The 15,167-nt window shown below is 46.9% G+C and overlaps 1 protein-coding gene across 4 annotated transcripts in view; it reads right to left on the reverse strand.

Moving 5' to 3' along the window:
• Nucleotides 1-15,167, reverse strand: part of Irag1 (inositol 1,4,5-triphosphate receptor associated 1) — a 110,487-nt gene that overhangs the window by 23,282 nt on the left and 72,038 nt on the right. For all 4 annotated transcript variants that reach the window (XM_075971895.1, XM_075971896.1, XM_075971897.1 and 1 more), the window contains 4 exons: nt 9,636-9,759; nt 6,654-6,684; nt 4,017-4,157; nt 3,131-3,262 (listed from right to left, as the gene is read on the reverse strand). In XM_075971895.1, the coding sequence (XP_075828010.1) occupies nt 3,131-3,262; nt 4,017-4,157; nt 6,654-6,684; nt 9,636-9,759 (428 nt within the window). The remainder of the gene's footprint in view (nt 1-3,130; nt 3,263-4,016; nt 4,158-6,653; nt 6,685-9,635; nt 9,760-15,167) is intronic.

The following is a 15,167-nucleotide window of genomic DNA, read 5'->3' on the forward strand; positions in this document are numbered from 1 at the left end:
ACATGGGGCTGAGACGTGGCCTCTCAGGCAGAAACAGGCCCACCAGCGAGGAGACAGGCAGCCACACACTGTATAGTGAGAGGAGGAAGGGATTGCTTTACTCTAGGAAAGAAGAGGTGGAGATGGCTTCGTGGAGATGGTCTGGAGTCACAGATGTGGGGTGTGTGCGCATGGACATGGAAGGACAGACAAAGGCCCGAGGCCAGGGAACTGCAGGCATCTGGAGGCAGAGGCAGCTCCTCATGGGACTTGTATGTAGAAGATTTACTCTCTAGAAAGGAATCGTTTAGGATGAAAGTGGGCACCATCCCATAGCACAGTGGGAAACTGAGTCTCTCCCAGGTCTTCTGCAAGACAGCATAGCACAGACAGCCCGCTTCATATCGAAAATCAAGAAGCTCTGGGGTTTGCTGGGAGGAAGTGCTCCAGGGCTGGGTCATGAAGGACTTCACAAGCTAGATGAAGGGATCTTGACTTCCTCTGCAGAGAAAGAGGGATTACTGACAGTGCTAAAGCAGGATGATCAAGTATGATGGAGACAGCACAGAGGTAAATGGGACTGGTGGCAGAGACAGCATCAGAGGACAAGGGTCGGAGCTGCTCCAAAGGAGCCAGTGAGGGAACTGAGCACTGAGACACAGGAGGCGGGATGGGATCACAAGACAGAACGGGGAACCACAGGCAGGACAGGGACCACAAGGCGGGACAGGGGACCACAAGGCAGGACAGGGACCACAAGGCAGGATGGGATCACAAGGCAGGATGGGATCACAAGGCGGGACAGGGGACCACAAGGCAGGATGGGATCACAAGGCAGGATGGGATCACAAGGCAGGATGGGATCACAAGGCAGAACGGGGAACCACAGGCAGGACAGGGACCACAAGGAGGGACAGGGGACCACAAGGCAGGACAGGGACCACAAGGCAGGATGGGATCACAAGGCGGGATGGGATCACAAGGCAGGATGGGGACCACAAGGCGGGATGGGATCACAAGGCAGGATGGGACCACAAGGCAGGATGGAGACCACAAGACAGAACGGGGAACCACAGGCAGGACAGGGACCACAAGGCAGGATGGGATCACAAGGCGGGATGGGATCACAAGGCAGGATGGGATCACAAGGCAGGATGGGATCACAAGGCAGAACGGGGAACCACAAGGCAGGACAGGGATCACAAGGCGGGATGGAGACCACAAGGCAGGATGGGGACCACAAGGCGGGATGGGGACCACAAGGCAGGATGGGGACCACAAGGCAGGATGGGGACCACAAGGCAGGATAGGGACCACAAGGCAGGATGGGGACCACAAGGCAGGACAGGGACCACAAGGCGGGATGGAGACCACTTTAAGAAGGATACTGGTGGTGCGTGTCTGTACCTTAGTTCTCAGGTAGTTGAGACAAGAGGGTCATGAGTTTGAGGCCACCTTAGACAATCTACTGAAATCCCACCTCAAAAAAAAAATAAGTGGGGGCTGGAGAAATAGCTCAGTGGTTAAGAATACTGACTGCTCTTCTAGAGGACTCAGGTTCAGTTCCCAGCACCCACATTGTAGTTCATAACTGTACCTCCAGTTACAGAGGTCCCCAGGGGTTTCAATGCCTTCTTCTGACTTTTGCTGGCACCAGACATGCATATGGTGCACAGATCTACATGCAGGCAAAATATCCATACACATATAAAAACAAAAATTTAAAAATAGTTAAGTAAAATTAAAGAAGAGTGAAAAGAGAGGCGATAACGTGGAAATATATTCGGAAAGGTTACATACAGTGGAAGTGTCTTTTCCCCCACACCCCAGAGTCCCCAAGAGGACCCAGCTTAGGCACTGTCTATAATAGAGGGGTTTCCCTATAAAGGTCCCCACAGCCATGTGGGATGGAGACCTGGCCTTTCCCTAGTGTTCTTCTGGTGTTGCTCCCAGCTGGACCTACTTCCTAGGCCACAGTGCTGAGTCAGGAGCTCTCTCTCCGGAAACACACAAGGGTGGGTCAGCCTGGTGGCCTGGCTTCCTTTCATTTCCCAGGCGGTGCTTGGGGATACACCCTCAGAGCATCTACTCACACAAGCAGTGTGGCAGGACATGGCTACAACGGTGTCTCATGGATCAATGCTTTCTATGCGTTGAGTCAATCATACATGGCAGCCGTCATAAGCACCCCTGCTTTGCAGCCCCAAGTGACTCTGAAGTGTGAGTGTGATGAGCTCCCGCCACGGTGTGAATGAGGGGTGGAGGCTGGACAGAAACTCAGGCACTGCAACACTGTGTGGAGGTTCCATGTACTTCAAAGCTTCAGCGTGGCGCAGGTGAGGAGTCTAACCTGGCCTGCGCCAGCTCCACCCGCCACTCACTGATGCTAGAACGACTTCAGTATCCCTGACTTACTGAGAGTGTCTGGGGTTTTGACAGGTCTGGAAATAGCGCATATATACAATGAAGTCTCTTGGGAATAGGACCCAAAGTCTAAACACATTCTTCATCTTATTATACATGCTGCCCAGAGAGAATTTTGCACATTTTTAGTGCATTTTGGCTGTGTCTTGTTGCAGAAAATTAGTTGTTTTCCACTTGTAATGTGATGGAGGCACTCAAAATGTTTGGAATTTTTGGGATTTTCCTCTCTCTGGAAGTTATCTTTCTGAGAACATGCAACTTCACTGGGGATAGAGTTGGGAGGTAGAGGCCATTTTACAGGGTTACTGGGTGGGTTAAATAAAAACAGCATGTTTACCTAAAGTACGCTCTGCCCAACACTGCTTCTGTAGGAGCTGAGTATGTATTTCATAAGAACAACAAGAGAGAGGGGCTCCCCAGTCACATATACTTATAAAACACACCGGGAAAGCTAATTAGATGTCTATCATAGGAAATTCTCTAGCTCAGCTACGGTGGACCAGCTCTAAGGGAGGAAGGCAGTACACAGTCTACCTCAGATTTCAAAGTCCACAGAAAACAGTTCCTCAAGGAATACTTCAAAGGTTTAATAGGCCCCAAGTATGTTGGAATATCTCAACAACCTACAGAGAATGCCAGTCATCAAGGGGTGGTACCACTTCTTGCCCCTATTTGTGTCATGGTGCTAATTACTGAAGCTGGAACAGTGCCAGCCAGCAAGGCTCACCTGGCGCACAGCCCCCACCACTTCGGCCCGGCTGGAGAGGCGGGCAGCCAGACGATGCAAGACCGCGATGTCTTCCAGAAGCTTCTGATAGGTCTCTCGGTGCTCACAGTGGTACCAGATGGAGGATGAGGACTGAGGGATGACAAGGGCATCACTCTGAGACTTCAAACTGTTTTCCCACCTGTGCATGCTGAGAACCTAACCCCAATGTGCAGGTGGGAGAATGGGCCCTTGGGAGTTGACTAGATCACCCCAGTGCAGCGCTTGTAAGCAGGAGTAGTGCGTATACGTCAGGAGCCCCGGAAATTTCTCTTATTCTCTTTCCACCATGTCGGGCTAGAGTGAGGGGCTGGTGGTCTGCAAGTCTGAAGAGGACCTCAGGAAGGACCTGACCATGCTGGAACCCTGAGCCTGGACTTCTAGTCTCCAGAGCAAAGAGAAACAACATGTTTATTACTTAAATCACCCAGCCAATGGTAATTTATTAGAGCGGTTTGAGCTGACAAGATGACCCATGCCAAACCTGGATTCATTTTCATGAGACAAGACCTGGCTAGGAGAAGAAACTCCTACAAAGCCCAAGCCACGGTATCTTCCAGATATTGGAGAAGCCCAGTAGAGACAGGTTACATCTGGCTGGCTGGCTGGCCTGAAAGGAGTCATAGCCAAGCCAACCAGCCCCCTCCTAAGGAGCTGCCTGGGGTCTGAGGCCAAACCCTCAGGATCTGTGCCTCAGCTCCTCCCTGTCCTTTGAGGAAGACTGTCAGGGCCTTGGCTCCCTTCTCATTTCCAGAGACCACTTGGTTAGTGAAAGAAGTGTGGTATTGGGCCTCACCCTTAGAAGCCATGGCTCTGTAAGGACTCCTTAAGCTGGGCCCGCAATTACCGTAATGGAAGCCTTGAAGTTCTCCAGCTCCTTCTCGGTGTTCTCTTCCGTCAGGTTGCGTTCCCTTTCCGCCTGATTAATTCTAGACTCCAAGGTGTAGCTGTCATTTCTAAAGGCCAAGGACAGTTGTACAAACACGTTCTGTTGGGAACAAGAGTGCGGTAGAGGTGCTGGGAGGAGTCACTGTGGCCAGCAAGGCCATGGTGGGATTCTTGCTCAAGCCCTCTACCAGGGTCTTTGGAACTAGTCCAAGGCCTCCACGTGCAGACAAACCCACCCCCTTCACAGTGAAACACACACAAAGGCACAAAAGACAACCCTTGAGGCCCAGAGCACAAGTGTAACCATCAGACAATAGCAGCCTACTTTTCCCCAAATCAAGAGCATGAGTGTTTGGGTTGAGATGGGTTTAGTCCAGTGCAGCCAGCTATGGAAGCAGTCTGGATTAATACTGGGATCTATTGTGACGCAAGGGGGTGGGTGAGAGGTTGGGAGATTTGCATGGAACCTCTGTATCTAAAGAAGAGCAGGTGAGCTTCAGGCTTGTGGATTTAAAGCAAATTTCAAAGAGTCTCTAGCCTTGTTATTTTTAATTCCTATGTCAGCTTTAAGTAACTTCCAGGTTAGACAAAGTCAGGCATGGATCTGTTAAGATAAACTTCCAGGAATAAATATCCTAGCCCAAGATGAAACACACCACACGGAAACTCTTTTTTTAATTTTTAAAACATTCTGTGTGCATGGGTGTGTGCCTGTATGCGCATCTGCACACCAAGTGAGTGTGGTGGTCTTGGCAGCCAGAAGAGGATGTTGGATCTCCTGGAAATGGAGTTACAGATGACTGTAAACTACCATGTGGGTGCTGGGAATTAAGCCTAGGTCTTCTGGAGCTGGTGCTCTTAACCACTGAGCCATCTCCAGCCTCCAAGAATGAAGTTTTCAAAGGTGGCGTTGCTCAGCTGTGGAATTCCTAGAGGAAAGGGGGCTACCAAGAACCAGGCTCATGCTATTAATACTGCTCTCGCCATAACACATCACTACTGGGGAGGAAAAATAGACGGACTCCACGCAAGAAATAAGAAGGGAGTGAAGGAGAGACTTCAGTTCCAATCACTTCATCTGTCCTGCCTGAAGCAAGTAGGAACAGCTTGCTTGCTTTCTCTTTCTTCTTTTGTGGTGTGTGTGCGCGTGTGCGTGCGTGTGTGTGTGTGTGTGTGTGTGTGTGTGTGTGTAACAGCATACATGTAGAGGTTCTTTCTGCGTACCATGGGTCATGAGGTTGGCAGACTCGCACAGCATACACTTCTGCTCACTAAGCCACCCCACCTGCTCATACTCGGTGGTCGCTGACTCTGCCTGGCTTCTGAAGTTCATATAACATGGCCAATGGCAGTTATTTCCAGATGAAAACTGATCCCTAGATGATGAGTTCTACTGGAAATGAGCCCTTACTGATCATCACATTGTTGTGAATTTTGTGATTGCTGCATTTAACCCCACAACATCTCTCTGGAGTTAGGACTCCTACACCCATTTTACAGGCAAAGAGACCAAGACTAGAGACATCGTTAACTTGTTCAGTTTGACAGAAGAAGTAGCAGCGCAAGGGCTTGGCCTTCGATGCTCTGATTCCCAAGTCTGTCTTATTTCCAGCTTGTGGATGGCTATGCTAGAGCATATCTGAGGACAGGATCTGGCATTAAAGACCTGCCATGGTCAGTCTCCACAGATGAGAGAGGGGCTCTGACTCACAGCCCGGTGATGGGAATTCTCTACTATCCAGCCTCAATCTGTGACCAAGTCTCAATGCTTAGCTATGCCTGACTCAAAGGGTCCTGAAGTCAGTTGGAATATTTGTTTCCAGCTCTTGATCTTGGTAAATCCTGAGTCTGAGACCTTGAGTGAGTTGGTTTTTTGCCCGCTTTTTCTTCTGCTTTAAATCTTACTCTATCCACTTGGTTGAGCTACTAGGAGATCAGTTTCATGGAGGGCTGTGAGCATTCTACAGTAACAACATCTGGTTCAAAGTCATTGTGCTACCTAAGGGTAGACAGCTCGGGTTGTCTGTCTTCCTTTGTTTGCTTATCTGGTCCACTTCACGATCCTTCCTGTCTCACCTCTGCTGTTTCTTGTCCATCTGTCCTTTCACCAGGATGAAAGTTCTTCTCAACTCACCCATCGCCCAACACTGGGACAAGGAGCCCACAGGGTCATCATGGTCAGATCAGGGAAGGCCGTGCCAACAGCTTTCATGCTATCTGTTGTGCTGGCCTTCTAGCTGCAACTTTGTCCTCCAGACCAAAGTCTGGAGTTTGAATTCTGGCCACATTTTTTAAAAAATTGAAATAAATCTGGTGTAGTTTCCTGGATGAGTTTGCCATCATGGCACCTCGACAGTCTTTGAAGGTGGAGGCACCAGCAACCTTCTCACCTCCAACAAGACATGTCAAAATCCTCCATCAATGGAGGCAGGCACAGGAAACTCAGCAGTGGGCTGGGAACAAATATCCAGAATGTTCCACAGTCACTTGTTCTCGCTCTTGTGTAAAAATGTCAGGATCACCCCCTGGAGGAAGGGAGGTTTGGGTAAACCCGTCAAAGAGTTACTACATTTCCCAGGGTCCTTGAGTCACTTACCTCAACTTCCTTCTCAGTGAGTGGAGGGGCACTGTGAAGAAGAAAAAATGCACAAATGAACCTTATCCAACCTATTCAATGACGCAGAAGGGGACTTTGAATGACCAGCAAGCCACGCACACCAGAAGAGGAGCAAGCCGAGCTTGTGAGAGGACGAGGATGCAGAATCCTCTTCGTCTCCTGTCATCTGTGAGACACTGACAGGAAACTAATGGAAAACATTAGATGCTGAGGTCAGCCCTCCAGGACAACCACTATGAACCTTCTACATCCCAGCTTGCTCATATGTTAAATCAGAATAACAACCTCTATGTTTGCACATACACACATATGTATGCATGATCATGTATGTAGCGTGTGTGTGTGTGTGTGTGTGTGTGTGTGTGTGTGTGTGTGTGTGTGCAGTGCAGTATTTCACATACACCAGTTCCATACTCTTGGAACCAACCAACAATATATATTAAAAACTTTGAAAAGAATTGTGTTTATAGTGAATTTATTCAGACTTTGTTTGGCCATATTCTTTAAGCAACACAGAAAAGCATCTATTTATATAGAACTTATACTGCATTGGTTATCATAAATCATGTAGAGGTCATTTAAAGTATGGGAGGGTTGTATAGACTATATGTAAGTACTGTGCCATTTTATACAAGGTCTTGTGCATTTGGAGTTTGGTTTCTGTGTTGTGCGTGTATGTGTGCGTTCTGGAACCAATGCCCACTTCAGATTAGCCATATACAACATCTTGGCTATTATTACTGTTCACCCGCACGCTGTGAGGAATCAGAACACACACATGCATTTGTCACTGACTAACTATGTGTCTGTGGGGTGAACTGTAGCTTTTGAGGGATTTCTACCTCTGCAAAGATTGCTCCTTCCTTCCTAGACTCTGAGGAGTGTGACAAACAACTATTTGGTTCAGAACTACAAGACAAGAAAAGGGTTGGAAGAGCTGATTGCAGCAAGACCGCCAAAGCTTGGGATCAGTACCAGCTGCCATAGAGGCAGCCCGAGAGGTTCCTGCACAGTTTCCACAGCCTGTCCCAGTCGGCAGACTCCTTATCTGCACACCCACTCCATGTGGCTTCCAGTGCAATGTTTAGCAACTAAAGCTGGCCCCATTGGAAGCCCCGATAACGTAAATACCACACAGGCGCTTTCCGGTGCTGGGCGGGGAGACCAGGAGGGGTCCAGCTCGCCTCAGAGGACTTGGCGAGCAAGCAGGCCATCAATAAACTTCTCAGGAAACACAGCTTTCCTCCCTTGGATGGGTACGGAGGGACCCTGAGAGCAAGGGTAGGGACCAGCCATCTCTGCAAAGGGCTGGTCCTCACCTTTGACATGGGACATCGAGAGCCTTCCTGTCAGGATGAGACAGCAAGACCCTGTGGCCATCAAGCTGCCAGGAAACAGAGCATGGGGACAAACAACAGCAAAGATGTCTGATGCTTGCGGTGTTTGTCACAGCCCCACCCCACAGGCCCTGTCCTCCGAGGGTCAACACTCTCTTGCTGTTGTGTAGAGCAGGCAGAAACTGTCTGGGGGTTTACCAAAGAGCTCAGTGTGCTTCTGACAGCTGGGTTCACTCGGGTATTACATGAAATCTACATCTTTCCATAATTAATTCAGCAAGCTTGGTTTTCTATTTTGGTGGCACGTTCTGCCTTGGGCTACAGAACACATCAACATATATACGGTAAGGAACAGGGCGGTGCGATGTAGGCCAAGTGGTCACACGGCACAGCTCAAGACTTGCATAGGCAGCGAGGAGGTGGACCAATGGAGCAATGGAGTGTCTTCTCAGGTGTGTTGATATGCCTGTTTAAACCTTTGCCCATTTTGGGACACTCTTTATCTAAATCTAATTGAATTACAAGAATTCTTGATAGAGTCTATAAACTTTATAGAGTCTATAAAGAGTATTTTACCAGGTATATTTTTTTCCATTCTGTGTGCTGTCTTTCACCTTCTAGACAGTATCGACAGCACAGGCTTTATTATTATTATTATTATTATTATTATTATTATTATTGTGGTGATGTACTGTTCACCTATTTTTAAATCTTCTGCTTGTGCTTTTCCTGTCTTATCTAAAGTCATGGGCTAGCCTAAGCTCATAGCTCCTGAGCCTTGCCTCTTGCAGTTCCTAAGCTTTCCACAGTATTATCCTTAATATTTAGGTCTGCGGTCCATTTTGAGCTGGGTGTTTGTGGATTACGGTAGCTTCACTCTTTGGCATGTGATTTGCCAGTTGTCTCACCGCCACTTCTTAAAACTACTTTTTCCTGAAGGTTATTCACCAAGTCTCTGCATGAGTGGCCTCTTCTTGTGTCCTGGATTCCCTTCTATCCTATCATAAAGGTCTTCCTTGGCTCTCCCCAGTGCCTTGCTCTTGTGCCATTCTTTCTATTGCTCCGTCCCATGGTCTTCCTAGCAACTTCCTTATCTCAAATCCCTACGCTGTACTTTCCCATCCAGTTCTCAAGGATGTGTCCCGTGCTGACACTGTCCCAAGTCCCTGCCCACGATGGTCTCGGCACACCCTGCTGTCGGCAGAACACTATGATTCCTGCGAGGGTGATGAAGCTAAGACTCAGGAAGATGTCTGGGGCTTTCTACTTAGTTCTTTGTGCGATTTTGAATGTTGTACATCTCTCCATACACAGTGCATCCCACAGGTAAAATGGCTTATCTCGATTGAACCATGTGTCCCCTGCCCCAAAGCCCACCACTCATAGCTCTGGTGACCCTTACATCCTCAAAGATTCTTGCCTGTGAATTCCATATACTCTTGGAGTTGGAAATACCAACCCGGCCCATGTTCCTACTTGGTGTTTGGTTATATCAGCCCTGCCTGGACCACTGGACTGGATCCCTTCTGGGATAAGAACCAAGACTGATGCTCCTTTGTGTTCCACCCAGGCTTTAACATGGGTGCCCCTGAAAGGTCTTCAAAAGCTGAGGTTGTGGTTTTACCTTCCAGTGAGCGTCTTGTGCACCCTCAGTTTGCGCAGCAGTATGTCAGAAATGCTGGGCATCACGTCCAGACTGCTCTTCGACTCTTCTTCCTCAGCTGCTGGGGCGAGTTCAGAAGAGACCCCTGGAAAATAAAAGTGCTTCCTTTAGGATGCCTGTTTGAAATCAAGCTAGTGCTGCTGGCAGCTGGCTTCAGGGCCCAGGAAGACAGGCAGCTTCCATGTAAGCACTTGGCTGTCTGCTAGAGCCCTTATAATTGTCTTCTATCTTACTTTACCCTCACAGTGACCCGAAGAGCTGCTTCTCAATCATCCCTTCTTTTTTTATTTTATTAAGCTCTACACTTTTCTCTGTTCCCCTCCCTGCCTCCCCTCTCCCTTTCAGCCCTCTCTCTTGGTCCCCATGCTCCCAATTTACTCAGGAGATCTTGTCTTTTTCTACTTCCCATATAGATTAGATCCATGTATGTCTCTCTTAGGGTCCTCATTGTTGTCTAGGTTCTCTGGGATTGTGATTTGTAGACTGGTTTTTTTTTTTGCTTTATGTCTAAAAATCACTTATGAGTGAGTACATAAGATATTTGTCTTTCTGGGTCTGAACTGTCTCACTCAATATAATGTTTTCTAGTTCCATCCATTTGCCTGCAAATTTCAAGATGTCATTATTTTTTTCTGCTGTGTAGTAATCCATTGTGGAAATGTAGCACATTTTCCTTATCCGTTCTTCGGTCGAGGAGCATTTAGGTTGTTTCCAGGTTCTGGCTATGACGAACAATGCTGCTATGAACATAGTTGAGCACGTGTCTTGTGGCACGTCAGCCATCCCTTCTTACAGGTGGATAATATCAGGCTCAATACAGTTGGTAACTTGTCGGAGATTACAGGCATAGTGAACAGCACAGCCTGACTGCAAACCAACGTCTACCTCTCCCCAGTTGCTTCTTCCCATAACTCTCCACTATGACAAGTAGGATTGTAGTCAGTGTTTAGTGTTGGTTTCTGGCAACTGGAAACTGGTTGGCTCTTTGGTTATGATGTTTGGGAAAAACCTCTCTATTTGGCAGGCTCTTTAGGGGATATCTTGACTGATATTTTTTTTCCCGAATAATTTCAAAAGCACTATCATCTAGCTCCTACCTAGAAGTCAATATCTGGTTTGCCACTAGATAGTAACAGAAGCGGGTATTTTCCAGGATAAGGCTAAGGTCGTCAGCCCTGTCACAGATATGAAAACTACGGATGTCTGCTAGTCAACAGAGTCAACAAACAGCCTTTGCTGCCTTCTGAAATGATGCAGGATTGTATCCGGGAAACAGAGAAAGCAAACCATAAATCTCTCTTCTGCTTGAACAGCTCTTGTACCTCAGCAAACCAGCCCTTTCCTGGATCTGTCCCCTATTTCCCCATCGCTCTCTAGGGAATCCCATATGCATGGTCTCCAGGCACCATCCCTTGTCTATACATCTGCTGTGTTGCTGTCTGAGAGACCCGGATGTTCTCCAGCAAGGTCAACACAGGACAATGGCCAACACCCTTGGCATTAACCTTCACATCCACACAAGACAGACTGGCTGTGATCTACTGTGTACCCACAGCACGTTCAGAGTGAAGTCAAAGCCTCGGGTCTCTTTCATCTGTGCCAGTGCAGGATCCCTATCCTGTACAGTGAGCGTTCTGGGTTTACAGGCAGCAATCTACTCCTGTTTTTTCCTGTCTTCCAGGCCTAGCAGTGTTCCAAACTTGTTTGTCCATTTTTCAGAATTGCAGGTCAGGCTAGAGATCAGGACTGAAAGCAGAGTTGTAGCAATAATTAAATGGGAGTTAAGGCTGGGATTCCTATCATTAAGGGAGACCAAGCAGGGAGGGGAAGAGCACACTTAGGTTCCCATTAAATAAGTTTTAAACAGTTCGCTCCTTTCAATAACAAAATGCCTATTATTTCAGTTACTCAAATGAAGGCTACAGGGCCATCTTTTGGGGACAGAACAGCCAGCAGTGCATTCTAGGTAAAACATTAGACTAGATGTTCCTGTAGCTCTCAGTCAATGCTCGGGTTTTCTGCTGGCATTTATTGCTCACTGACAGTTCCACGTGTCAGGTGGCAAAGCTGCCACCTGTGGTCTTATGTATGTATTCACGCACTTCCACCATGCACAGTGGAGAACCAGGCAGGCAAGGCGCACCTGAAAGTGTGGGTAACTAAAAGATCAACTCTAACGTCACGTGAAGAACACACTCGAGGTGTCCCTCTAAAGAAGGCCTTTAAGTTGAGGAGGAAGAAGAAGAAAGAAGATGGAAAGGGGTAAAGAAATTAATTCAGACTTCCAGCCCCTGTAAAAAAGCAGTCCCAGCTGGGCGGTGGTGGCGCACGCCTTTAATCCCAGCACTTGGGAGGCAGAGGCAGGCGGATCTCTGTGAGTTCAAGACCAGCCTGATCTACAGAGCTAGTTCCAGGACAGGCTCCAAAACCACAGAGAAACCCTGTCTCGAAAAACCAAAAAAAAAAAAAAAGCAGTCCCATAACTGGATACCAGAATTAAACACCATCTTCCTGAATGTAACCAAATTAACAACCATACACACAAACAAATAAAAAACCATCTCTACATGCAACAACATTCAAATACAGGAAAAGTCAGTGCTAAAAAAATGGCTAAAAACAAGAATTTCCTAGAAATGAATGTGGTGCCCTCACCTTTGACGCTCTTCTGATGGAGTGAGTGAGTGGCAGGAGACATGGAAAGCTCCTAACGAAGCTACCCATGCCTATAGGTCCTACTTCTAGAAAACAGCAGAGTGGCCAAAGTCTGGGGATTTTGTCTGTCTTTCCCTCCCTTTGCTGGGCAGAAGAGCGAATGACTCCTGGAAAAGGTTGGGTCAAGTATAGACACCTGCTTAAACTCTTGCTATAATTCTGTCCTAAATTGGGTTCCAAACCCCACCAATCCCCAGCAGTGGTAGCAGAAATATCCCAATTGGGCACAATAAACTCAAGTTTTGAACTCTGAAGCAGAAAGCCAGTCCTACAAAAGCCGCCACTCACAGCTTTGTCTGCGCTTCTCTTTCCTTCCCACCCGAGCAGCACAGACGCACACAAGAGCACCCAGTGTGCTACTAAACTCCCGAGGAAAAGGAGGACAGAGAGCCGAGCAGAGGCAGGAGGCAGGGAATGAAATTAACCTGCCACACACATAAAGAGGAGAGGGGAAACCCAGGTAGAAATGACCAGATCAGAAAGAATTGAAATGAAAATCAATGACATGGCAACCAGACAAAAATACTAGGGTTAAAAGAGGAAGGAAAGACGGAAGGTAGAAGGGAAGGAAGAATGGAAACACACAGGAGGCAGATGTCAGGATGGACTCAGAGATGCAAGAAACACAGAAAAATGCAAAACTGCATTTCTGTGCAAAAATACATACTGTAAATGCGTAACTCTAGGAGGAATTAGAATCTGAAGAAAACATCAAAATAAAAAACCAGAACACGACAAGAAGATCAAACAATTCCTATTTAAGGAAACAAAGAGACCAAGCGCAGAATGAATAAGAAATTGAAAATAGAACTAGTCAGTATATTGAAAAATGAGGAAATATATATGATTTTACTTGAGTTAGTATGGCGGTTAAGAGGGATTGAATTATCATAAAGGATAGATGGAAGGAGGTGGATCCTAAGTTGAGCCCTACTGACCATTTCAATAAGCTATTCAAAGACATAATGGGAAAAAATTGTCCTCAGTGAAGCGGAGATGAACTTGGAGATTGACTATGCATGTGATGTTTTGTTTTTAAGTCATGTCTATAAAGAAATGCTACTGCTGTTATTCTTAACAGAAAAAGACACCTACAGGGACCATGAGGGCCAAGGGACACCGGAAACCAGCTAGCGTTGGACGTCTCTACAGCACTGAACACGGCGGGATGACAACGGTGCACAGGAAGGAGTTGACCAAGCCTTCTATAGCTATGCAGCTTATTGCTAAATAAGACAGCATTGTCAAATGTGCTACAACTGGGGACACAGAACACCTCTGGTGCTTCCCAGAGAGACCACTAGATGATGAACAACAGCTAAACCAAACATAAATCAAAATAAAATGCTTAGGCATGGTCAGCCACAAGGAAGGAACTAGTGGTAAGCGTGAAACCCTTTTAATCAAGTCCACAGCTGGACAGCTGGACCACTGTCAAAACTGGTTGCAGAGTAGAATGTAAATCTTATAACCTGGACGACATACAAAGAAGAATTCAACATTTAGACAGGCAGAGACAGGAAAGCAGGAAGATACCGCAGACAAGGAAAATGCTTAACGAGATGTTCTGCTCTTGTTGCTTTTCTGGTGCTCCACTTTTGAGGTCTTTTTAATCTGGGAAAGACTGCCTCTCCCAGGCTATCTCATTCCAGGGAATCCTCTCCTCTGAGTGTCCCTTTGACATCTAAACCAATCCAGCCAGTCTAGGACTTATATTCCCAGCCATCTGCTTTCTCCATCTCTCATACACCAGGTCAATATTCATCCTCGCCCTACCTCACCATGCATCCAACACTCAGACACCTCTCTCCTTTCCAGAGTCCGCTAAGATTACTCCGACAATCTGATCCTAAGCTTGCTCAGGGTACCGACTCTGCTTAGCCCACCCCTTACCATGAAAACCCCAGTAAAGGAGCAAGATCACTTCTTGTCCACCTTCTACCTCCGGACTGACCCTGGTCCTTTCCCTCTTGACCCTGGTAATACTGTTCCTTCTATGCTAGGGAATCCATGATATAAACTTCTCTCCTGACAATTATTTCTGGGTCTGCGTGTCTTGCCATATGTGACCCAAACTATGCTGGGTAAAGAATTTAGAACAGTTATTATTCAAAACCAAAGCATCAATGCCAGAAAAATCCACCACAACTCTAAACCCTTAATGTATGTATTTCCTAATACATTGTCAAAACTAATTTCTTCTCTTTGGAGGAAGTAATTACAGAGATTCAGCAAGTTGCACAGTTTCACTTCACTTTAACTCAAATTCAATTAAATTGTAATATTTTTATTTTGAAAGGTACCTCTAGTATACTCTCTCCCCTTCCTCCCTACCCCTTCTGTATTTGTGGAAAATGGCCTTTTGGTGCAACAAGGTAATTTTTTCTCTCTTCTATCTTCCAAGGCTAAAGCCACTGGTTAGAATGAATTTCTTTGCATCTGTCTTCTCAGGAAGGTATCTTCCTTGTGTGAGACATCAGACTGGCCCAACCTCGGGGTATGCAGAAGGACCATCCAGATATCCTGATTCAGACATCCGACCACCCCTCAGATAGCATCAAATGTTAAAGTTGTGTTGTGATATATTCTAATGACTCTGTCGACCTTTGGATTTCCTCGCATAGATAGTGAAGGTAAGTCCATTCATTCATGAGTTATTTCCCTAATTGTTGAATAATTACTATGTCCCAGGCAAGGAGGGCTTGGAGCTAAAGACAGAGTCCTTACTGAGCAAAACCATCATACGGCTCTCCCTCTTACTGCTTAAGAGGATGGAGA

This window comes from Microtus pennsylvanicus, chromosome 5, assembly GCF_037038515.1.
Source record: "Microtus pennsylvanicus isolate mMicPen1 chromosome 5, mMicPen1.hap1, whole genome shotgun sequence".
NCBI lineage: Eukaryota > Metazoa > Chordata > Mammalia > Rodentia > Cricetidae > Microtus > Microtus pennsylvanicus.